The sequence below is a fragment of the Opisthocomus hoazin genome, chromosome 22, assembly GCF_030867145.1.
Source record: "Opisthocomus hoazin isolate bOpiHoa1 chromosome 22, bOpiHoa1.hap1, whole genome shotgun sequence".
Taxonomy (NCBI): Eukaryota; Metazoa; Chordata; class Aves; order Opisthocomiformes; family Opisthocomidae; genus Opisthocomus; species Opisthocomus hoazin.
This window is the reverse complement of record NC_134435.1, coordinates 6379124-6403387: the sequence shown is the minus strand read 5'-3', so window position 1 is coordinate 6403387 and position 24264 is coordinate 6379124. Positions and strand designations below refer to the sequence as shown.

The window sequence follows — 24264 nt, the reverse complement described above, 5'->3', positions numbered from 1 at the left end:
GTGCTGTGCCATCCGGATGAAGGCAGAGCCTGGAGAGCTCAGCCAGCTGATAAATATTTATATTCCAGGAGTGTACAAAGGCTCCATCTGAGGTTAAGGCACCGCGCTGACAATGACAGATCATCCCAGGGTTAAAGGATCTGCAGCCTAAAGAAATCATGGTATTCCCACCTTGCTGGGAGCTGGGCACTAAGCACGGAGACAGTAGATGTCAATGTTTTCTGCTGTTGTAACACTTTTGGATTTTGCAGGGAGACTCTAAAATGGTGAATAAAACAAGAACAGCGGTTCACTGAATGACCAAGAGACGAGAAGGACCCACACCTCCTGCTCTCCTCTTTGCTGCAGAGACCGTCCCCAGACTGAATCGCCAGCCCTGCATGGGCTCCAGAGCCACCAAACAGGGACCAACCCGGGGCCAGCCGCCAGGACGGGAATGCTGGGGACCCCGGGGACCCCATCGCGGCGGGGCACAGCCTGGCTGGCTGAGGCACTGGCCATGCCTGATGGCGCTTGCGCTTCGCAGCGAAATGAATGATAAATGACTGGTAGATGAATTCTCGTCTTCCCAAAGGGGAGGTGGAAGCATCGCCAGCCCGGGCAGGAGAGTTGGACGCGTCCCCGCTGTGCAGGGGGCCGGGGGCAGCAGTTTGGGGGAGGCTGTAGCCCCTTGCCAAGCTGCGCTGGGAGCTTTCTGACAATAAATTACTGCGTGTAGAACGGGAGGGAGCATTTCAATAGTCTGCTTAGTTAATGGCAGCTTCAATGGGTCCCTCAGGGTTGCATGGGAAGATTTCTCAAAGGCCTGGATTTTTACCATAGAAGTGCATTGTTCTTGTCAAATTCGATCCGCCCTGACAAAGGTCTTTTCAGTGCAGGGTGCCGCCGAGGGGCAGAGGAGGGGACCCCAGCCGCCCACCGAGGCCCGCACAGGGGGCTGGCACCGGCCGCACTCCGGGGGAGCGGGTCCCGAACCCGCCACCTCCCCGCTGCGGAGCCGCAGCCCTCGCCCCTGTACCACGGCGGCCGCCTGGCGCCGCCCCGCTGCCGTGAGGGGGCCGGGCCGCTAGGGGGCGCCGTGGCCGCCGGCGCGGCCCCGTGACCCGTCGGCGCGGCCCGGCCTCTCCCCCGGCGCCGCCTCCCCCGCTCCGGCCGGGCCGGGCCGAGCCCCGCCGAGCCGAGCCGCGCCGCCGCGATGTGGCTGGGGCCCGAGGAGGTGCTGCTGGCCGGCGCGCTGTGGGTCACGGAGCGGGCCAACCCCTTCTTCTTGCTCCAGCGCCGGCGGGGACACGGCAAAGGGGGCGGCCTCACGGGTGAGGCGCGGCGGGGCTGAGGGGAGGCTCCGGCCCGGCCCGGGGGGAAGGGGGCTGAGGGGCCGCCGCAGGACCGCGGCGCAGGTCCCCTCAGGGCTGGGCGGGAACTGCCCGTCTGGGTGCGGCGGCGGCCGCGGGGCTGGAGCTGGGGCGGAGGAGGCGATGCGGGCCCCGCTCCCCTCTCTTCTCCTCGCTGCCTGCAGACCCCGGCGAGCCCCCGCCCTCCGGCCCCCGCTGTGCCCGGTGCCCGCTGACGGGGGGGGAAGGGGGGATCGGGCCTGCCCGGCGGTGCCGCTGCCTCGGGAGGGCGAATACCCGTGGTGGGGGCGGCTGGGATGATCACCTTCCCTTGCCGAAAATGGCTCCTTTGTCGTGCTCGTGTTGCCTGGAATTACTGAGGGGATTTCTCTGCAACTTCCCCCCCCCCGTGTGTGTGTGTTTTCCAAAATCTAGAGGGTGAAAATAAAGCGTTATTTTTAATTAATACCTATATGAAAATTGGGTGAAGTTGTGTGGGTACAGCCCAGTGAAAACTGCCCCTGCATGCGTCTGCCCGATAGCCATGCTTGGTGACAGAAACTGGTAAAATAACAGAACTGTGACCAAGGCTCAGTGCTAACGACAGTGAAAAAATCCTCTCGCTTTTAGAACACCTCAGTTACGTGCAAAATGCTTACATAGTTATGTGAATAATTAAATGTGTCTTCTGCACAACGAGGTTCATGTATTAGCCCTGTTAACCAAAGATACTAACTACAGAAGTGACACAGCTGATAAACATCTTTAGCATATTTCGTCTTTTCACAGTATTTAAGATTATTTTGAATTACTTTGTTTTATGTAACATAGCTTACTTGTGTAGTTTTGCATGTAGGCATAAAATTGTAGTCTGGAATTTTCCCGGGTTTTTACAAGAAGAAATGACACCTGGTGCTATTCTGGAAATGTTTAAACTGATCTATTCTTAAATGGACCATAGAATCATTAAGGTTGGAAAAGACCTCAAAGATCATAAAGCCGAACCGTCAACCCAACACCACCACACCTGCTAGACCATGTCCTTGGTTTTAGCTTTGAGCGAGTTTACTTCTGGAGCTAGTTTAGCTCAGTAAGAGAGTCTTCTTCAGAGCTCCTGTGTGTTAAAAGCCACGTGTCCTCCTCAAGGAGCTGTACAGCTGTGAGTTGGCATTTTAGAGTTAGAATGTAGATGCTCAGCCAAGCTGGGAAGGTGTTTAAGTTGCTGCCATAGTGAAGTTCTTAAACATGTCTTGTTAGCAGTCCCTATGTCAATATTTGACACATACAGTATTGTTGTAGGAAGTATCCAAAATGACTTTTTAATCCGTATTCTACTTAAAACTGTACACAAGAAACCCGGAGCCAAAACTGAGATCCTGCTGTGTTGGATACAGACCTATTTGTTTTAAGGATTACCGGATGAGCTTGCTACGGATGGCCTTTCTCTTGCAGTATGATCAGTGGTGTATTCCTGAGCTATTACTTGCTTTTGGATAGCCAAGAGAGATAGAGGGGAGGAAGTAGCACACTTCATGATAATGAGTGAGATACGGTGAAGTACAGTTTGCTCAGACTTACCCAAACCCTAGGGAGGAGAGCGGGGAAAATAGCAATCCAGAGGAGGAACCATGCTCCCTCTCCAGGTTCTAATGTTAGAAAAGTTTTAATCATGAGGATGTTGCAAAACTAAATTGCATCAAAGATGCTCATACTACATTATCTAGAATAACAAAGCAAAGCATCATCTTAGATATTTGATTGATCTAGTAAATAGACTTAATTGAAATAAATGGATTTGCTTTACAAAGGCAGGTGGCTGTCAGCATTTATTCTGGAAGTGCCTACTTTTTTGTTTAGCTTCATATAAAAAAATATTTTAACTTCTGTGTTACCAAATGTTGATTCTCTGCCTTCTTTCTTTAACTGAAGTACTTGTAGAAACATCACTGTAACCTGTAAGTACCAGCTATTTGATTCCATTTTGGGGGAGTTGTCTTACTTGCTGTTTGCAAAGATGATGCTGAGCGATACAGTACTGAAAACTCTTCTGTGTTTTAGTTTAGTAGGCTTAAAAATCACTATTAGCAACCGAAACCCCACAGAGGAAAAAACATTTCCCTTTAATTAGAAAACCCTCCTAGGAAGGCGGAGGTTTAGTAGACATTTAATTGCCATCTAACCTTTATCCATTACCGGTGGGATTGGCTGTAGTTGGTTTATAGGTAAATTGCTTGCAGTGATGGGATGTACGTCTTCATTTTCTCGACCAAGTGCCATTGCTCTTCCATCACAGCATGCGTGATATGAACATGGGCGTTCTTCTGTAGCGTTGATCCTGTATTTCTACTGAACCCAGTTCTTCATTTTGGTATTACATTGTTTTAATTTCTCTCTCTTTGCCTCCTAGGTCTTCTTGTAGGAACATTAGATGTGGTTTTGGATTCCAGTGCCAGAGTTGCCCCATACCGTATTCTGCACCAGACTCAGGACTCTCAAGTGTATTGGGCCGTGGCATGCGGTACGTGTTGATGTGACCCTTGTCAGGGACTGGATTTGTGTGACTCCGTTGTCTGTCTGGTTCAGACGATCAGTTATCCCACACAGGAGTATTCTGTGACTGCTCAGGAAACTTTCTAGAGCTTCTGATGGGGTAGTGGAAGATGCCAGGAATGACAAAATGTCTCAGTGTTGTTTAAACTGCAGCTTAGGAACTTAAGGCTCTGTAAAAGCTTCCATTTCTGCAGATGTGAAGAATTTTCTTTCTTCCAGGGTGTATCTGTTTGCAAGGTCATAGTGAGATTTTTCAGAGAATAAAACCATGATGATGATTGCTGTGGGACGATGAATGTTGTGCCAAGACCTGCTTATCAGGAGCACGCTACGAGATGGGAACGTGTAAGGTCGTTCAAGGTGCCAAACACTCTTTGGGGAATCAATCACTTTACTGTCTTGATCCAATTAATTTTTTTCTGCTATTTCTGGCATGTGATAGATATACAGATGTACTACCTCTGAAAAAGATATTACAATGATACTTTTTAAAATCGTCAAGAATCCTTGCCCCCTTTTACTTGAGAAATAGAACTGCTGTATTAGAATATCATGGTACAGCCTTCTAGTATCTGGTGGTGAACTGTGATTAAAGCACGAGGTCCTACTAGTTGCCAAAGAGAAAATACCTTCAGAAGTATTTGTTAGACTGACTTTGCTTATAAGAAGAATCTTCACTTCTCACTTTGTGGTTGAGATGTGAAATCTGAGCATGAAGTAATCATTTGCTAAGCCCGCAGGTGCTCATGTTTTGTTTTCCCTGTTCCCATCTTCTCCCCAGGCAACCAACACAATATTCTGCCTTGCAGAGCTACTGGAATTCTGCAGAAGAGAGGTTTAGAAGTTGCCATGTTTCACAGAGACTCAGTTTCCCTTTTGAGGGGGAGAGGCAGAGAGGAAGAAACACAGAAAACAAAATGACAGGCCAGAAACTGCATGAAAAAAGCAGAATGTTTAGTGGCTACATACAGTGCAAATCTGAAATTTTGTGGTATCTTGACACTAAATGAGTGTGGCTTTTTTTTACAAATTCAGGAGTGTTTAGTTGATATCCTCTATATCTCAGTTACTTTTTGAAGTAATGCAGTGTGGTAAAATGAGATGGGCTATATAACAACCAAATGGAGTCTCATAAGTTATTATGCTGGAGTAAATACATTATCTTCATCAAAACTGTTTTTTTTTTTTAATCATATCTGGTTCTCATTTTACTGTGGAACTAATAGTGCTGGCATTTAGTTGAACTTACAAAATGTGTACAGCTCTCTAGTTGAAAAATGCATGTATTTTATTTATGATTTATCACGTGCAAATACTAGCGGGCCGCAGTCTTGTTGTGCGTGCAGCTTTGGCCTTTCAGCACTTTGTTCTTACAACCCTCTTTGTAGGAATTGCAAAATTTTACTCCTTCATGTATGTCATTCTAATGTTGTTCTTAGAAATATGTCAATTATTGAGGACTGGCTTATTTTAGCAGTTTGTCTGCTGTCACTTGGTGAGAGGTGCAGCTTGTGAAACAAAACAGAACACAGACTTTGCTCCTCTGCCATTGTTGCTGGACCTGTGTTTTTTTTCCACAACCAAAGCATCCTATAGCTGATAATTCTGTGCCCTTAAAATAAATCATTTTGTATTACTCAAAATGATTTATGCTTTAAAAACACTGTCAGATGGGTAGGACAGATGTTCAGTAAACTTCCACACAGAAGCAAAAGAAAAATTGTTTGTTGTCTAATCCATTGGGCTGTACACACAAACGCAAATTCGTAGCCCTGCAGTCCTTTGAGACGAGGCAGCTTACTTGCTTCTAGTTTTTGGTTTCAGGTTCTGGAGGTATTTTTGCTTATGAAACCACAGATTAGCTGGCACTGGGTTTTGTGGTTAGGTATCCAACTACAAATACGTGAAGACTATTTCGTTGCTGAAGATGCCTCTTAAAGAAGAAAGTCAGGTGGAGCAATAGTGTCAGGGAGCTGCTGCTCATGTCTGCTGCTTTCTTCTTTTCCATCATTAGCCACATGTAGGGGTCTAATGTACTCACAGAAATCGAGTAGTGGGAGTCATGCTGTTAGCATTTTTAGATATCCCACTGCTTTTGTATGAAACTGCAGAAGATAAATTTACTGGAATTTGTCAAAGAGAAACTTACAAATATCTTTAATTTGCATTTAAACAGATTTCTTTTTGTTGCATTTAATGATGTTTCTTGTTAAAAAAAATGAATTGCTGTTTTTATTTCTTCTGCATTTTTTTTCTGTCTACAGGAGAATAGAGTGGTAGCCTTGATAGAGAGGAAGAAATCTTTTAGTAAACACAAATCATTGAAATAATGGCAACTAACTAAGGCAGCTTTCTATAGCAGAGTTCTTTAAATTGGTTACATGGTGAATCTTATCCTTTGTCAACTGCTGTGGACTGTATGGTTAAAGACAACTAACTGATGACAAGTTTCGCTGAGACATTATTTAAGAAAGCAAAGCACATTCTGACTTGAATATTTTGGTTGCGTTTTGTTCTGGAATTGTATGCTCTCTGCTGACCATTGCCTGTGGAAAATGGAACCTCTCTGTATGTGTAAAACCTTCAGTTGTTCTGAAATTTCAAGGTTCCTCTCAAAGTTCATTATTTTTATATTAGAATACCAGAAATTAAAAGAGTACTTCTTGTCTGGAACATAAGAATGCTGTTGGCCTGGGAAAAAGCTGTGTTTGGTGTGCACTGGCAAATAGGATGATCAGTTGGTAGAGTACTGAATATACTTGGTGGCAGTGGAGATATTTCATTAGAAACATGGTGTTGGTGAACGTGAAATATCCTTGACATGTATACAGTTGGTGTGTTTGATTTGTCCTGATTGCTGTTTGGTAATTATTAGTTTCCCGCAGTGAACCTGGAGGAAAAAAGACCTTGTTCTGATTTCTTTTTTCTTTGGTCTTCCCATCATCTTTCACCCCTGCAATTAGGATCATCTCGTAAAGAGATCACAAAGCATTGGGAATGGCTGGAGAATAACTTACTGCAGACTCTGTCCATCTTTGATAATGAAGAGGATATCACCACCTTTGTCAAGGGCAAGATACATGTAAGCGACATGTTTCCCTGAAGGACCTCCAGATCCTGAGAAAGAATGGGGAGGTGGTTTTAAGAAGTTTTTACCTTTGGGAGGGAAGGAGCAAAAGCTCCACTGCAAAACTTCTCTCTGCTCCCTGTTAAGACATACATACATTTGGAATTGCCATGGAACGCATACAGATTTATCAGCATCATGGTACAGTTGTAACACTGGACAAATGTATTTGGGGCAGAGAAGGTTTTGAGCAGTAGATCTCAAGGAACAGCCTACTAATTAAAATATAATACCTCCTTAAAATCCTTGCTGATTGTAGCTTTAATGCAGAGAGAATGTTTAATGAGGGTTCATCTAGCAACAAATACGGGAGAGAGAATTCTAGTTTGCAAGCAATGTACTTGCTCTGCCACGATGATCTAAAAGGCATCTAGGTTGTAACAGAACTGCACCCCAACTTCCACTGACTTCTGAGCCAGACAAGTGTCTCTGCTTGTTGTGCAGTTAACACACTTAGGAGTCCCAGCCCACAAATTCTCCAGAGTTTTTTATTGAACAGTAGCAATTTGAGTCTTTTCCAGTGCTCGAGTCAGATTCTTTGTATTTTCTCCGTGTGTGTCTGTGTGTGACAGAGATTGTTGTCATTTGTTTTTCCTTCTGGCCGGTCAAGATCTGACAGACTGCAGAGTTCTGCCCTTCCTGGCAGATGATCTTCTTCCTGTTGAAGAAGCATCTTTACAAGTGCAAGTAGACTTCAGTTCTCCTGCGGAGTGTTCAGAGTGTTGCCAGGCCAGCCGTCAAGCTCAGTCAAACGTTAAACAGGAATGCTTGCTGGATGCGTTCGGGAGCAGATCCCAGATCATAGACTCCCTGACTATCTGACTCCTCTTTCTCCATGTCTTTGCCATTTCTCTAACGTGACAGGAGAAATGATAACTGCTGTGTCGTGTTTCTTCTTTCTGTCTTCCGGATTGCTGCTGTGACCTTTTGCTGTATATTATGTCTGTCAGCAGGCTTGTTCCCTTCCATTTCTTCCTCTCTCCTCCCATGTCCTTTCAGGGAATAATTGCTGAAGAGAACAAGAATGAGCAGCCCCAGAGTGAAGAGGATCCGGGTAAATTCAAAGAGGCCGAACTGAAGATGCGGAAGCAGTTCGGGATGCCCGAGGTGGAGAAGTTGGTCAATTACTATTCCTGCAGCTATTGGAAGGGACGAGTACCCAGGCAGGGTTGGCTGTACCTCACGGTCAATCACCTCTGTTTCTACTCCTTCCTGCTGGGCAAAGAGGGTGAGTTATAAGCCTGCTAGTTGTTTTTCTTCCGTTTCCCGTGATCTTTGTGATGCAATTGATCTTTTGTGTGAACTTGTTTTTTTAAGCTGATAGTGATTTTCCTGTAGGAATCCTTAGAGCTCTAGCTCAGTGCATAGATCAGTGCTTGCACTCATAGGCACTTCGGTTTAGACTAAACGCCTGAGTAATTTTTCAAAACATTTCTCAAGTTGTACAAGTACACCTGAAGTCTTACTTCAGCTAGATTAGAGAACCAAGCGATATTTTTACCTCGGTGAGTTTTATTTGGAACCACCGCCAGGACCCAGTATTTACAAAGCTTGAACTCCGGAGTCCAAAGATAATTTGCTGGAAAGAAGGAGTGAAAACTTGGATAATTGTAGTTGAAAGTGTTTACTGGATGGAAGATAGTCCTTTTGGAACTGCATTATTTCTAGTCTAGTTAATCCCAAAGAATATTTCCAAGTATTTTTGGAGAACCCAGTAGAAGTATAAAGAAAAGAATTGTCCGTGTGTAAAAGGGGAAAAAAGCTGCAACACTGAGAGCTTACTTGCTGCTTGAATTTAGTTTCTGTTTGTTTGTTGTTTGTCGTTCTGCCTCAAATTGTAATAGCAGGTTTTTTAAACTTTTTTCCCCAGTAACACTGGTGATCCAGTGGGTGGATGTAACCCAGCTAGAAAAAAATGCTACGCTGCTGTTCCCGGAGTGCATTAAAGTAAGCACAAGGGACAATGAACTTTATTTTTCCATGTTTCTCAACATCAATGAGACATTCAAGCTGATGGAGCAGTTGGCTAACATTGCTATGCGGCAGCTATTGGATAATGAGAGCTTCCTGCAGGACAAGTCCCTCCCGAAGCCCAGGAAGCCTCTAAAGAACATCTCTGCGTTAAAAAGGTATATGTTTCCAGCAGTGAGAAGAAAAGACAGATAACAGGGGATTGTAGGAATAAATCTGCATTACTATGTGGCTCCCAGGTGCCACTGGGGTTTTCTCACTCTGAGGGCTGCATCACTTATTTCAGTCATTAGCCTTCTGCCATTTCTTTTTTTTTCTGTCCTAAATTAGTATTGAATTCACACACCCCCTCATGTCTTTCTCATGCATGACTAAGCACTGTCAGAAGGAATTTGCAACTAGAAACAGCTGAGAATCTTGTTTAAAGAAAATGCGAAAGAAGAAAATTACATCAGCCCCTTTGTCTGAAGTTGAAGATTTATAAAAAGCAATATACATTTGTATTGTAATAGATCCTCCCGCTGGGGACTGTCCTCCGCAGTTTCAGAACCTGATGTAGCATTTAAGTTTCGCAGATGCACTTGCGTATTTCATTTTGTATTGCAGGACATACCTTGTCCATGAAGCATGTCTGAAGGCTGAAAGAGGAGTCAGATAAGGGGTGGCATCTCAGTTAGAGAAATTAATACTAAGAATACACAGCACAGTCTGAAGGTTGTTGTTGGAATGAACACTTAACATTGGTGTTTGAGTGGGGTTTTCAAATGAGAAAAAACCTCTGCGAACTACTCTTTACTTTTCCCCAGAGACCTGGATGCTCGAGCCAAAAATGAGTGCTACCGTGCCACTTTCCGGTTGCCCAAGGATGAATGTCTGGATGGACATACAGACTGTACCTTGTGGACACCATTCAACAAGATGCATATTCCTGGCCAGATGTTTGTTTCCAACAATTACATCTGTTTTGCCAGCAAGGCAGAGGAGGCCTGCCACCTCATCATTCCTCTCAGGGAGGTGGGGATTGCTTAGCTGTATGTTAAGACTACAGGCCTTTCCTGTCTTTTCTGTGCTTCTTAGCTTTTGTAGGGTGCTTTATAGATAATGGAGAATCTGATAGATCCAAATGGCCCCTGTCTTTGTTTTCTAGGTGACAATAGTTGAGAAAGCAGATAGTTCCAGTGTCTTGCCCAGCCCCCTGTCCATCAGCACTAAAAGTAAAATGACCTTCTTCTTTGCCAATCTGAAAGACCGAGATTTCTTGGTACAGAGGATCTCTGACTTCTTGCAGAGAACGCCATCCAAGAAACCATGTGGCAGCGACAGGGAGTGGAAGTGGAATTTGGCTGATCCTGGTTGCGAGGTACTAAGGAAATAGCTGGGAGGAGCGTTTGTCAGCTTTTCAGAATAATGCTCCTTGCAGTGTGTCGACAGTGCTCGTCACCAGCAAGTGATGTCTGTTTGTTAGACAATTAGCAGAGGACGGAGGCTGCCTGAGCTCAGATGCTCTATGTTCTGTTGTTCAGGAGGTTCCCGAGTTGCCTTCCAGCAGCCCGCTTGCAGTGAGCCCGACCTCAGCTCTCAGCAGTCGACCTGTCAACTTCTGTGCCGGGGAAGTGCCAACAGCCTCGCAGGGGCTCCTCAAACTCTTCAGAAGAAATTCCGAGGAGCTCTTGGGACCCAAAGGGGTAAATAAGATTTTAACTTAAACCAATTCATTCTAAATAGTTTGCAGTAGGTTGCAGATTTCCTGTCCTACTCTAAGGCTCTGAAAATGCATTTTACCCCATGTCAGTCCTGCAGTATTGCTGCTGTGTCTGTCACAGTGATAGTGCTGCAGAGATGTAGCCTGACTGTCAGCTTACTGTGTCAGTCCTGAGATACCTGAGATATTTGAGTAGAGGCTGAGAAATTAGTGCTACTCTGCTTCTGGGATGTAAATTCGTATCTGTGAAGAACTGCTTTTCTTCAGATTAAGAAAGCAGAGAACTGGTGTCTGCTTGCTAGTTAATTGTCTTAGGCTATGGTTCTGCTTGCATTTATGTAGTTTACAAAGTGTAATGCCATTGCGCAGCCCATGTTGGTATCGTAAAGACTTGACTTTAAGCAAGGTCAGAACTGATTCAGAACAGTGTCGATTAGCATACACCATTTATTCAGCAGTAAGAAGAAAGGCTTTAAACGTCACAATGCATTTCTTTTATGAAAATAGGCCTGAGTATACCCAGAAATCACATGTCCTACAAACATATAATTGCATTAATCTCCTAAAATGGCCTTATTTGTTCCTGTGAAGGCAAAAGAGAAGATGAAGGAAGAGTCTTGGAACATTCATTTCTTTGAATATGGGCGAGGGATGTGTATGTATCGCACTGTCAAGACTAGGGAGCTAGTGCAAAAAGGAATCCCAGAGAATCTTCGTGGAGAGCTGTGGCTCCTTTTCTCAGGTAGGAGGCTGTGCTGGATACTTTAACAGCTAGCAGGAACAAGCTTTCTGCACATCTCAAAGGAAAAGGTATAAATCTTAGCTCATTTCAGAAGAAATTAATCACAAGTTAACTCCACCTGAATGATACTTCATGGTGTTTTTGCCAAAAATGCAGTAGTCACATTTCCTGAAATGAAATTCTTTATGAGCGTAGTAGCTCTTTTCGCCTCCTTTATCTGCGTTTCAGTGGTGGGACCTAGTCTTTAACATGGTGATTCAACAATTAGTTTGTTACTATACTTTCATATCCATTTGTAGTTGCTAATTTCATGTAGTGCTTCCTGGCTGCCTCTTCTCTGAAACTGTGGGTGTAAAATCTGTATTCTAAAGCTCAAGAGGTGAAGCAGTATTTGTTTGTCATTGCAGGGGCTTGGAATGAGATGGTGACTCATCCGGGTTACTATGCAGATCTTGTTGAAAAGTCAATGGGAAAGTACAATCTTGCTACAGAGGAAATCGAGAGAGATCTGCACCGTTCTATGCCAGAACATCCTGCCTTCCAGAATGAGTTGGGAATTGCTGCCCTCCGGAGAGTCTTAACAGCTTATGCATTCAGAAATCCAACAATTGGGTACTGTCAGGTAAGAAAGAAGTCTTAGATTTGTTAGCCCTACACAGTGACCATGATTGACTTGGACTTTTTGTGCAGTTTTTTGTTCAGTTTCAGACTTTTCCTTCATGCTGTCCATGTGGTGGTGTGAAAGTTGGAAAGAAGTGGTGGTGTTGCGAGACCTTTTAACTGTCCTTTGGATGCAGCATTTAAACAGACTGCACATTTCTGTTAGGTGTAATGACAGAGGTTTTTACTAGTTTTCCTGCTAGAGCTTTCCCTGGTTGAACAAAACCATTTTCTGGTTTCATTAAAAAGAGCAATTAAATTGAATAAATGACCTTGCACATGGGCAGCATATTGAAAACGAAGCCAGTTGCTGGCTTGTGAAACAACTCAAGTGGAAATTCAGATTAATTTTGTGTATTGCTCTGGTGTTAGAGGTTCTCATTATGTTGTTCCGTTATGACCAAATTGTTACAAAGCTTTTTATGAAAACTTTGAAAATTATGCTTAGTCACATTGATTAATGAAAGTGCTTGACAAAAAGTGGTTGTGTTATTTGCTGCCTTACAAACAGAGGAATTGAAACAGGAAGGTGATTGAAACAGGCTCGGGATCATCTATTGACTCAGATACCAGTGAAACCTGGAAATAGATGTGACTGTTAGTGACAGTTTTGCTGTATTCATGCTTTTTAAGTTTGGTCTGTAATGACAGAGCTTTCACGAACATCTTCATGTTTCTCTTCTATATCTGCATATTTAACTCTGCCGGCTCGTAGGCCATGAACATCGTTACGTCAGTACTGTTGCTATACTGCAATGAGGAAGAGGCTTTCTGGCTCCTGGTGGCTTTATGTGAGAGAATGTTACCAGATTACTACAACACAAGAGTAGTGGGTGAGTCTTTGTCAAATTCATTGCTGGAGTCTGGATTTTCAGCTGCAGTTCCACCAGCATCCTCTCAGGAACGTTTTGTTGTTCAGAATGAATTGAATGTGATGCATTTTAAATATGATGAAGCACAACCCTGTTCCCTTTAAAGTTGCAGGTGTCTGATGGAGACATAGGAAGAGACACTGCAGGCTGCCAAGGTAGTAGCACTACCTTGTAGTGACAAGGAAGATGAAGTCTCTAAAAGTTGGTAGCAGGAGGGACCATTAGCAGTAAGGAGGCCTATCTAGAAGAAAATTATTGTGTTATTTTTTTACCCATCTGAATGATGTATTGTATCTTTGGAATAGGCTTCCAGGAAAGGTTAGTGAAAGCCCTGCTTCATGGGCTTTTAAAGATGGTCTGTATAAAAGAGTATAGTTTGATGTAAATGCTGTAGTATCAGTAATCTTCCACCCCTCCTTTCAGGGAAAATGCACAGATCAAGGAGAGATTCTGTTGCTGCATGCTCTGCAATATAGGAATAGTCTTTACCTAAATACGTTGGTTTTATTGAGAAAAGGGAACGAATCCAAATAAATGTGTTCATTTTAGTTCTGATGTTAAGAGGCTTATATGGAATTAAGGTGAACTCCCACTATTCTGTTTAGTAATTTATGAGCTTGGGTATAGTACCATGATACCACCAATTTGAGTTCTACCGATTTTTTTGTTTGTCTTCCCAGGTGCATTGGTGGACCAAGGCATCTTTGAAGAACTTACACGAGAATATCTTCCACAGCTGTCAGAAAAGATGCAGGACCTGGGAGTGATTTCCACCATATCCCTTTCCTGGTTTCTCACTCTCTTTCTCAGTGTCATGCCCTTTGAGAGTGCCGTGGTCATTGTCGACTGCTTTTTCTATGAGGGAATCAAGTTTATCTTGCAGGTGTCATTGGCCATACTTGATGCCAACATGGAGAAGTTGTTACAGTGCTGTGATGAAGGTGAAGCCATGACTGTTCTGGGCAGGTACCATTCGTTGTTCTTATTTATCATTCGTTGTTCTTATTTATAACTGAGTTGCAACAGTACCGTTTTAGTTATCATCTTTCTACCAAATTCCATTACGTGGCAGGTCACAGATAACGCTGTAGGATGAAACTTGAGCTCCAGAGAGGTTTGCTATTGCTTTCTGCAACAGCTGAAATTAAATTTTGGCTCAAGTATGGAGCAATCCCAAATTACTGGAATTGTTCGCTTTGCAGCATTATGCGTTCCCGCTTCTCAGTTTGAATTTGAACTCCGAAGGGTTGTTTTATCCAAAATTCACAGAAGAATTCTGATCTGCTATTAAGAACAGATCCTGGCAGGAATCACCTTCTAGAAACATAAAACTTTATCAAGCATAGATCTGCCAAGTCTAGTAAACGCAAAATTTTCTTGTTTGAAATGTGAATCTCTTCTATGTGCAGCAAGATCTTCAGCTTACTACTAGAAGGCCACTTTAAAAAGAGCAGATACCCCAAAAATAGCGTGAAAGTCAACTTTACTTCAGATATGTTGAGGGTAGCATTGCAGGTTAGCTGGGAAAAATTACATTTTTCTACATGTTTAGATTAGTGATACAAAGAAGTTGGGAATGATGCGTTTCGAATATTACTTTTTTTCGTGGACACTAATTCCTGGAGTCTTGCGTCTGTTCTGTTTTTTTCCCACAGATACTTGGACAACGTAGTTAACAAACAGAGTGTCTCTCCCCCTATACCCCACCTGCACGCCTTATTGACGAGTGGAGATGACCCTCCGCTTGAAGTCGACGTCTTTGAACTCATCAAAACATCCTATGAGGTAAGGTTCTGGCTTAGTTTTTGCCCAAGAGATTTTTCTCTACTCACATCCAGTTTTGTGTTTTGTGCAGCCAGAATTTGAATGGTGTTCATAGCTTGAGGTGCTCAAGGACTACAGGCCCAAGCCATTAATCCTTCTGTTTGGTATGAGTAGAGCCTAACGCTGCTGGCTGTTGTGGATTACAAAGAATCTCCCCAACACCAGTGGAGACTAAAATGAAGACTGGACATAAGTAAAAATTACAGAGATTGCTTCCTGCTTTGCCAAAAAAAGTCTCCATTCTTACTTGTGTGTGAGGATTGTCAGTGCTAGGGAGTTGGGGAGGGAAATTCAGGGTAAAAATTGTGAGGTATACTGCAGAAACATGGAAGCATCCCAGTTCACGAGCACAGGAATCCTGTTTTGGGATCCGTATTATAGTAATAGGAAAGCGACCAAAGAATGGTGCCAATGCTGTTGAAATACCTCTGCACTGGTGGAGGTATACCTCGTTATTAATACTGAGAACAAATTCAGAAGAAACTTGTATCTGAATGATGGAAACAACACAGGGAAGAGAACTGGTGTTTGATAGTTCTCTGCTACGCTGTGGTAGATCACAGAATCATAGGATCGTAGGAGTTTGGAAGGGACCTCTGTGGATCGTCTGGTCGAACCCCAAATGTGGATTCATTTCCCTTGTTATCGCCAGTTCTTCATCCTGTCCCCTTCCAGCTGCTTACAGTCAGACAGCTATCATTTAGCTAGGTATTTTGTTTGTTTCTTCAAATCTACCGTCTCTGTTTGTTCTTGGTTTCCTTTTAAAAAGAATGTTGCCAAATTCATCTTACGTGTCTGACCTAGGCAGTAGAAAAGCCTGTTACCTTTGGTGTTCCTAGCTGAATCCCATACAGGTCCTAGAAACAAACAGGGCTGCAAGGAATGCCAACGTGTCCGTTCTCTTACTTCTGCCAGAGTATAGGGTCTGCATTTCTGTCAGTCCTGAGAGGTGCATTTTTAGCTGTTCTTTAGAAACCTCTGATGCTGGATTTCTCCTGAATTCTGAATGACTTCTCTTGCAGGACAGGGGTGAATAGGGAATAGGGCTCAATTTTTCCTCATCTTCTTGCTACTGGTAAAAAGCTTCTAGGGGTTTTAGATCATCTCTGAGAGGATAGTATACTCGTTAAAGAACATGTAATTGAACCGGTTTTGTTCTTTTTTTAGGAGATGATGTTGACCTGGTCTGCTTCCTTTCTTGTAGAAATTTAGCAATCTGAAGGCAGATGACATTGAACAAATGCGTTTTAAACAAAGGCTGAAAGTGATCCAGTCTCTGGAGGATACAGCCAAGAAGAGCGTGGTATGTGAATCCACAATTGAATGAGCTACCAAATGGCATATTAATGGAGTGTGTTTTGCTGTAAGGATCTAGAAAGTTTGCTCTGTAGCAGACCCAGTTTTAAGTGAATTAAAGAATTGCAGTTAATGTGAAAAAATGGATTTACTGGCTGGAATAATGGACTTTTCAGATTTCTTGTTCACATGGTTCTAGTTAATCTAATAAAATGGCTTGAAGTGCTAGGGCATGATCGAATGAGGTATTTGGCATGAAGGGAGATAAAAACCACTTGTGGGTCTTGTAGTAGTGTCCACTGCCTAGCGCTATCTGTTTTACTACTTGCCTGGAGTCTTTGAGAAAAGCTAGCTAGCAGATAATTATTTTCCTGACATTTAGAGAGTATGCTAGCATGTTAGGGAATTTTATGGAAGGGTTCATGGCCAAAGGGGAGTATCCACATCTGTTGCAGTTATCTCCCATGTCCCAGGTGTAGAACCTCGTCCACGTGTTTCTTTCACTGTTGTTTTTCTATGCCTGTGAGCCAAACATATGAAGATAAAAACAAGAGGGAGAGGCAACACAGTCTGCACAGTCAGGTCTGCACAAACAGGAAGTAAGTGCAGTAGTTTTTTTCTAGCTGCTCAAGGTGTCAGCAGTTTCGGCTTGACCAGAAACTGTCTTGCTGACCTGTAATCCATAGCATGGGAGGTATTAAATGGTTGGGTTTTCCCTCCCGTCCTTTGTCATATCTCCGTGTGCTTGTTTTCTTCTCTTCTATGTTACACAGGTTTTTCAGTGAGTCGTATTTAATTTTTCTAGCTTTGAAATAAATTGTTCGCTCTATTTGCTCCCCAACTGTAGGTCCGAGCTGTGTCTGCTGACATTGGTTTCTCTATTGAAGAACTGGAAGAGCTGTATGTAGTGTTCAAGGTAAGAAGCTAGAGTGAGGAAGAATGTATTCTGACAGAGAGAGAACAAACATTTAAAGAATTGAAAGGGAAGCAGTGACTTTGATTTGATTCTTAATCCAGCCTATCAGAAACAGATGTTTCATTCTGTTCGACGTAGTTATACATGGTGCCAGTGAGACTGGCACCATTACTATGCGATTGATTTCACCCCCCACCCCCCAAAGATGGCCAAAACATGTTCACAGTATATGAATGGTACTTACTGGGAAAGAGATTGTGGAGTCAATGGAAAGGAGCACTTTCCATTGACTCCACGATCTCTTAGATCTTAACATAGCACTTAGAACGGGGAGCTTTGACTAGGATTGACTATACCTCAGTTTTTATTCTCAAGTTTGCTGTTGACTTGCTCTGTAATTGTGACAAAATAACTTAATTGTGACAAAATAACTGAAGTGTTTTGCGTCTATTTGTCAATGTATGTATTTTTAAGAGAGTGATATTACCCGACTGCATTTACCAAAGGCACCGCAAACTCAGTTGCACTGTGCTGTATGCTCAGAAAGAGAGGCTTAGTTCTAAAGCCTGCATGTTCACTTTGTAGTGAAGCCATAGTGTCATTTCATTCAAACCTGAAATCAGGTTTTCACTTAACACTGTTCTTTGTGGGTTTTTTTGTGAAGTCCCTGTCTCTTCCTTCAGTTCATATTACTTTGTAGTGAAGTAACGGTAGGAATAATGGGGGAGATAAACAGTGTGTCCTGAAATGTCTCTTCTCTGCTTACTCAATGCTATTCTTGACCTATAACAAAGTCTCCATTCCCGTGGGCTGTTGTAGTGTGGTATAATCTGACCTATTAATCCTTTTCCTCTAAAGGCAAAGTATCTGATGAGCTGTTACTGGGGAAATAATCGTGCTGCAGCTGCGCGCCGAGATCAGAGTTTACCCTACCTGGAGCAGTATCGCATAGACATGGAGCAGTTCAAAGAGCTGTTCGTCAGTTTGACCCCCTGGTCCTGTGGCGCACATACGCCTGTGCTAGCAGGGCGTTTGTTCCGGCTTCTGGATGAGAACAGGGATTCTCTCATTAACTTCAAGGAGTTTGTGACAGGGATGAGTAAGTGGTGTTTTTGGAGATGATCGAATATGGCAAAAATTGTTTCTGTCCTTTTCCGAGCAGAGAACTAAAAGGAGAAAGTGATGTTTGCACTGTCTTGAGGGGAGGGTGACAGCCTTACAGAAAGCGTCAGGCAGAACAGAAGATGCCTTTTTGCTGCTAGGCAGTCTGCTGTTCCAAGAAACTACAGGTGGCAAACCAACAAGATGCAGCTTTGCTGTAGACTTCTCTGCTGCTTCTGCAGAGGGCTTTGTCCATTTAGCGTTTCCTCATTGCATGTGAACTCATCCTGGTTTGAGCCTGTGAGCAGAGGATGATTCTTTATCCGAATTGCTATTTTCTTAACCATTTTTTTTGATTCGCAGGTGGGATGTACCATGGTGACCTCACTGAAAAACTCAAAGTACTTTACAAACTGCATCTGCCTCCCGGTGAGTGATTGCTTTCCTATATCGCTGCTGTTGAGCATGGTCTGTTCTAACATGCAATTGAAAAGGCATGCCTCATGAATTTTGCTAATGAAGTGGGTGATACTGCTGTTAATTAGCTTAGAGATCTTAACATTTCCTTCTCTGTAAATACAGCTTTGAATCCAGAGGAGACAGAGTCCGCTTTGGAGGCCACAAGTTACTTCACAGAGGATGTTACAACAGAAGGTAATACAGCACTGCTGCCTTTACCTCTCGGTTTAGGCAGGAGTTGCAGCACAAACCCACGTGCAATGAATAGTGATTTTTTGCAGAGCATGGTCTCGTGGTGGCAGTATGTTAAGATTGCCAGTGCGTTTGAGTTTGCTGTCTTTGTTGCATGATGGGAAAGAAGTTTGGAGCTTAAACTGCTCAGCGCCCATTTCATGTGGGACCCCTCTGAAGCACCGTTACAGACTGCTGAGGAGGAGCAGTGTGCTTTTACCAGCCCATCTCCCACCATGATTTAGGTTTTTCATGCAAGTCTCATTGTCTCTCTTCTTGTTTTTGTTTCCTTCTTTGTGTCTGTCTATGTCTGGCCTTTTCTTCTGTTGTTCTTCTGGACAATATCTGGGATATTGTCCCCTCAATCCCTTTCTCTGCTGCTCAAGTATCTCCTTTTGTCTCAGAGCTGGATTTCTGCCTGCACTGTGACTCTCAAGGTTAGTCCATGGATTATGTGCATGCATTGAGCATGGCTATAATGCTGATATCATCTGCCAGCACCAGTGTGCTATTTTAAATACTCTGAAGTTGTTGCTGCTGCTCCCCTCTCCTGACACTCCCACTATGAATAAAGTACTATAAGTAATTTGATATATTTCAGTATATTCTACCTATTGAGTTTCAGCCTTGGTCAAAGTAGGTTTTGTCTGGCTTCTTCCAGTGGGGTTTATCTCGCCCTAGAAACTGGCAGGGGAAAATACACTCAGAACAGAGTCGGGGGGGTGCTAGGCTTGCTGGCCTGGGTGGATGATACCAGTGCCTCCTCCGCAGTCTTCTAATTTCAAGGAATATGAATGCATGCCGTTGAATTGTAAAACTGCTAGTAGACTAGTTTACTTCTTAAAAGATAATTTTAGGGATTGTCAAATAGGAGATCAAAGTGTCGTCTGTGCTAAATGTTTGCCAAAATATAATAAAAGTCCAAAAAAAAGTGAGTGGGTAGATAATTGTGCTGTTTGGTGCTAGATGGCTAACGTAACAGTCAGAGTTGAGCCAAGATTTCCCATAAAGTCTAGTGACAACGTAGGGAACTAGAAGCGAAGGTTGTGAAGTTAGACTCTGCACATTACTCCCGAAGTGTCAGTTCAGTCAGTCAATAATGGTGTGTGTCACATCATATGTGCTCAGTGGTGGTTTGGTTTTTTTCCTGTCATTGTCTAACTTTGGATAACTGAACTTTCTCTTTAAGCCATCACGTTGCTTAGCTGTCTTTCATATCTGTGCTTCACCTTTTCCTTTAAGAGTTCTACTCTGTACCTCAGCTCTTCAACCTACTTTTTCAGTGTGGCATTTTATCCAGTTCATCCCATCAGCCTCTTGCTTCCGTCCTGTTCTGTTCACTCCTCCAAACGTGATGTGGGAGTGTGAGCTCTAACTTCTATTAAATATATTCTTGTATGATTTTGATTTGTGTACAAGTTGTCTTACATTCTTCACATGTTGTATTGCTGAAAATCAGCTACTAATAATTTTTTTATAATTCCATAATTTTGTAGAAACCCAAGAAGATAAAGGAAGGAGAAATGAGAACGGTCCAGAAAAAGGTAATTTCATCATAAATTGACCACATTCTAGTCTTGTCTTTCATTGTCCTTTGCTGTATCAAGGAGGCCTTTCAAAGTGTCCCTTGTGGACAGAGGTAAAGTGGGATGTGAGCCAGGAAATAAATCTGTCTTATGTCTTACTGGTCTGACTCTATTACGTCCCGAGATCATAACATTTGTAAATCATGTTTGGAAAGTTGTCAACTCATGGAATTCATTTATGAGAAGTCAAGCTGATGCAGCAGTGTTAAAATTTTTGCTCTACTGAGCTGGATCAGATAAACCAGCAGAAGACATTGCAGCCTTCCTGGTAGATGCTTTCCCAAATGGTCAATAAAACCTGCTTCCAGCGTGATTTTTGCTGGCACAACATTCACTTTTTAAGTCTGAAACCATTAACTGCCTGACAGTAGTCACTTGGTCTTGCCTTGCAGAGGAGAAAGGTACCAGTCCACAGGACTATAGATACTACCTAAGAATGTGGGCCAAGGAGAAAGAGTCCAGGAAAGAAACCATTAAAGATCTCCCCAAAATGAGCCAGGTAAGAAGTGAATGTGAAGGTTTCCAGTTAGATGACTGACAGCTTAGTGGAGAATTCAGCAGTCCATGCAGCCATTTTGCCAGCATACTCAGTCCTTGCTTGTAGATTGCCCTGCTGTTCTGGTCTGGTGAGCTTCAGAAGCCTCTAATTCCACGCGTTTGTGCTGAATCCCTCAGTGGACATGGACAAACTGCTTTGTTTCCACCAGTCAAATGGATTTGATTCTCTCTGCCTCCCAGACCAATTTTTCCTACAAGAACTGCAATCTGTGTTTTCCCTCCAGAGCAGTATGTTTCAAATATGCCATCAGTCATATAAACTTGTTTGGCTTTTTTGGTTTTGCATTGCCTCGAGTTACAGCTGCTTGATGGAGAGCGAAGAATGTGGTTACAGGAAAGAGAGTCTGATGACTGGTGTGATCTTTTCTGCGTGTAGCTTCCTTGATGGGTGCTACTTAAACCAGTTTGGAAATGCTTAAAAGCTGACCACAAAAGAGTAGCAGGGCAGCAGTAAAACTTCAAGCTTTCTCAGATGTGAATATGTGAGCACTCTGTTCATCTGTCAGCAAAAAGCCCACCACTATTAAATTTCTAGCTGAGTCTCAATTTAGCTGCTACAGCGGAGAGAGGAGAGCTTGCCTGTATTGGACTGTTCTGAATCAGTACAGTAAGTTGCCACTTACTCAGTGGGGAGGCAGATAAACAAGGGGTCAGTCAAGATGGTGCCTGTTGCTTCACCTCAAGGAACATCTGGACAATGCTCTTAGTCGTATGGTTTTGTTTCAGATAGTGCTGCGAGGAGCAGGGAGTTGGACTCGATGATCCTTATGGGTCGCTTCCAACTTGAGATATTCTGTGATTCTGTCATCTGCCACTGTCAACTTTTTTCAGCCTGAAGTATGATTTTTTGGTCTTTGCCTTTTAAAGGAACAATTCATAGAGTTGTGCAAGACTCTTTACAACATGTTCAGTGAGGACCCAGTGGAGCAAGAGCTGTACCATGCAATTGCCACTGTAGCCAGTCTCCTTCTGCGAATTGGGGAGGTTGGAAAGAAGTTCTCCAGCAGGCCCATGAGGAAGTCTGAGGACTGCAAAGCAAACAATACCCAAGATGCTGTGAGTGAAGAGGAGTCACCAACATCTGAACAGAGTCAGAATTCAGCAGTGGAGCAGCAACCCCAAGCTGACCATGAGGACAAAACCTGTGGAGATGCTCAGCCTGAAAAAACACAGCAGGAGAACCAAACTCTGGGAGATGGGCCAGGGGAAGGACAAGGCTCTCCTTTACAGCTGCTATCAGATGATGAAACCAAAGATGATATGTCCATGTCTTCCTACTCCATGGTCAGCACAGGCTCCCTGCAGTGTGAAGACATTGCAGATGACACGGTCCTGGTTGGTTGTGAGGGCAGTAGTTCAGCTGCCAGGTATGGTAGTACCATTGATACTGACTGGTCTATCTCCTTTGAGCAGATCTTGGCTTCCATGCTGACAGAAACAGCCCTTGTAAACTACTTTGAGAAAAAGGTCAACATTCTGCAAAAGATCAAAAACCAGAAGAAGGTAGAGAGGCAGTTTAGTTCATCCAGTGACTATGAACTTTCCTCCTTGTCGGGGTGAACTCAAGAAAGCAGGAATTGTCTTTGGGAGATAAAACAGGGAGATGATGGGGCAGATGGCAGGATGGTTTGGTATGTTGTGTTTGGGGAATTTTTTTGTTTAATCAGAGACCAGTAACTACACAATTACAATAGATTCCAGTCGATAAGGGGCTTCTGACAGTGACTGTTTTGTGTAGGTGCTTCTTTGGCTGCTCTGGCTGACAGAATTAGATTTACATTCTCAAGAGCCATTAGAACCTAATAGCCCCTTACATATAGAATTACCGCCATAAATGATGCATGTCTGCCTTTTGCTATCTTTTATTTTAATGAAGTTTTATTTCAGACAGCAACTGCTCCCTGCCTGCCCTTGTTTGCTGTAGGTTCCTGGGTAACTTGCAGAGCAGATGCAGCCTGGCTTGAAGCCGCGTTCACCTCTGGTTGCCAGTCTGAGAGCTGATGCAGTGTAGTCAAGTGCTGTGGGACCCTGACCTAGAAATAGTCCTGTAAGTTCTTCGGTGCTGTTCTGTGACCCAGCAGCTATAATGCAAATGTGCCCCACCGCTCCCAGCACCCCGAGGTCTACACACAGACATTTCTCAGATCTGCACGTCTCTTTCAGACGCGATTTGGCATTTTCATAGTGTATGACCACCTTTTTTTCTCCTTCAGCATTCAGGAGTTTTCAGAAAAAAAAAATGGTTTTCTAGCATTTGCTTTTCTAATTCTTTGAAAGCCATTGGTTTTAGTTGGTCTGGGAAGCCACAGGCTCCTTTACTTGAGTAGTAATATTAAGTCAATCAGTGGGCTCATGATGGTCATAATGAAGGAATATGTTCCTAAATTAGGAGTCAGCGAATCAGTCTCAGTGTTACAGGGCAGTGGCACGCTGGTCTGCTGGACTTTCCCTGTCGGTACAGAAAACATTCATGGTTTCTTGCTGATTCCCCGTTTTCACTAGCTCGTGGTGGGTCTGGTTTTTAGGTGGACCCCTACGAATACTCTGATCAGTCAGCCCTCACGTACAAGGAGGATGTGCAGGAGGGGTGCTGTGCTACCTGCAGCTGCCCAGTGTGTCCTGCCTGAACACCTCCTGTACAAAGAGTCCAGCAATGGACGTGCTTTTAGAAACTACTACATGTCAAAGGGCATTTACCCCGAAAGAGGACGAATTCAAAGCGGTGTGGCCCTCTGCCATCAGCCCGTTACAGGAAACCTCAGTAGACCAGGTCTCTTTCCAGTTAAACATGAAATAGCTGGGAGACTGAGAGACTGCTCTTTTAAATCGATGAAGACCAGAAGAAACTAAGAGTTAGCTTTCTGGTAGCAGGGCGTCTGCTCCGAGGAAGGAGAATCGATGCTGTTCCTACAGATAAATTCATCTCAGTACGCAGGCATCTGCCTGGCAGGGCCGAGCGGGAGAAGGTGCTGCCCCGTGAGAGCAGACCCTGCGCTGAAGGCAAGGTTTGCTGCAGCGGGTGGAGGGTGAAGGATGGGAAGGACACGAACGGTTGGGTGTTCCTTAACACTACGTGGTGTGCTACTCAGTGTTAACTCCCCCTTGTGACATTCTCTGTATGTATGCACAGCTGGTACATATTTCTCTGCCTCCTCTGTCCTGTATCACTGGAGAGCAGCCATTAGTAAAACTGCTTTTACTAATTATTCAGTAATTTATTGTAATTTTTTAAAAGTACAAATAATACATGTGATTTTACACTGTCTGTCTGTCTTATCTGTCATGTACTCAATAAATGAACCAGAATCCTGTAGTCAACCTCGACAGCCTTTTATTTC

At 43.6% G+C, this 24264-nt stretch overlaps 1 protein-coding gene across 4 annotated transcripts; it reads left to right on the top strand.

The window, feature by feature from the left end:
- The first annotated feature begins 1140 nt into the window (after positions 1 to 1140).
- TBC1D9B (TBC1 domain family member 9B) lies at positions 1141 to 24239 on the top strand. 4 transcript variants are annotated; one of them, XM_075441433.1, is made up of 22 exons: positions 1141 to 1313; positions 3739 to 3849; positions 6845 to 6963; positions 8008 to 8236; positions 8879 to 9137; positions 9786 to 9993; positions 10127 to 10339; positions 10503 to 10664; positions 11273 to 11423; positions 11831 to 12045; positions 12799 to 12916; positions 13636 to 13921; positions 14611 to 14740; positions 15984 to 16082; positions 16923 to 16991; positions 17850 to 18090; positions 18456 to 18521; positions 18675 to 18746; positions 19187 to 19219; positions 20279 to 20326; positions 20761 to 20867; positions 21794 to 24239. In XM_075441433.1, the coding sequence occupies exons 1-22, from the start codon at positions 1196 to 1198 to the stop codon at positions 22484 to 22486; spliced, it is 3747 nt and encodes a 1248-aa protein (XP_075297548.1). In that variant the 5' UTR covers positions 1141 to 1195; the 3' UTR covers positions 22487 to 24239. The 4 variants fall into 4 exon arrangements, with proteins under 4 accessions (XP_075297548.1, XP_075297547.1, XP_075297550.1 ...); XM_075441432.1 differs by having other exon boundaries at positions 19169 to 19219; XM_075441435.1 differs by lacking the exon at positions 21794 to 24239 and adding an exon at positions 21653 to 21771 and having other exon boundaries at positions 19169 to 19219.
- Positions 24240 to 24264: the final 25 nt, after the last annotated feature.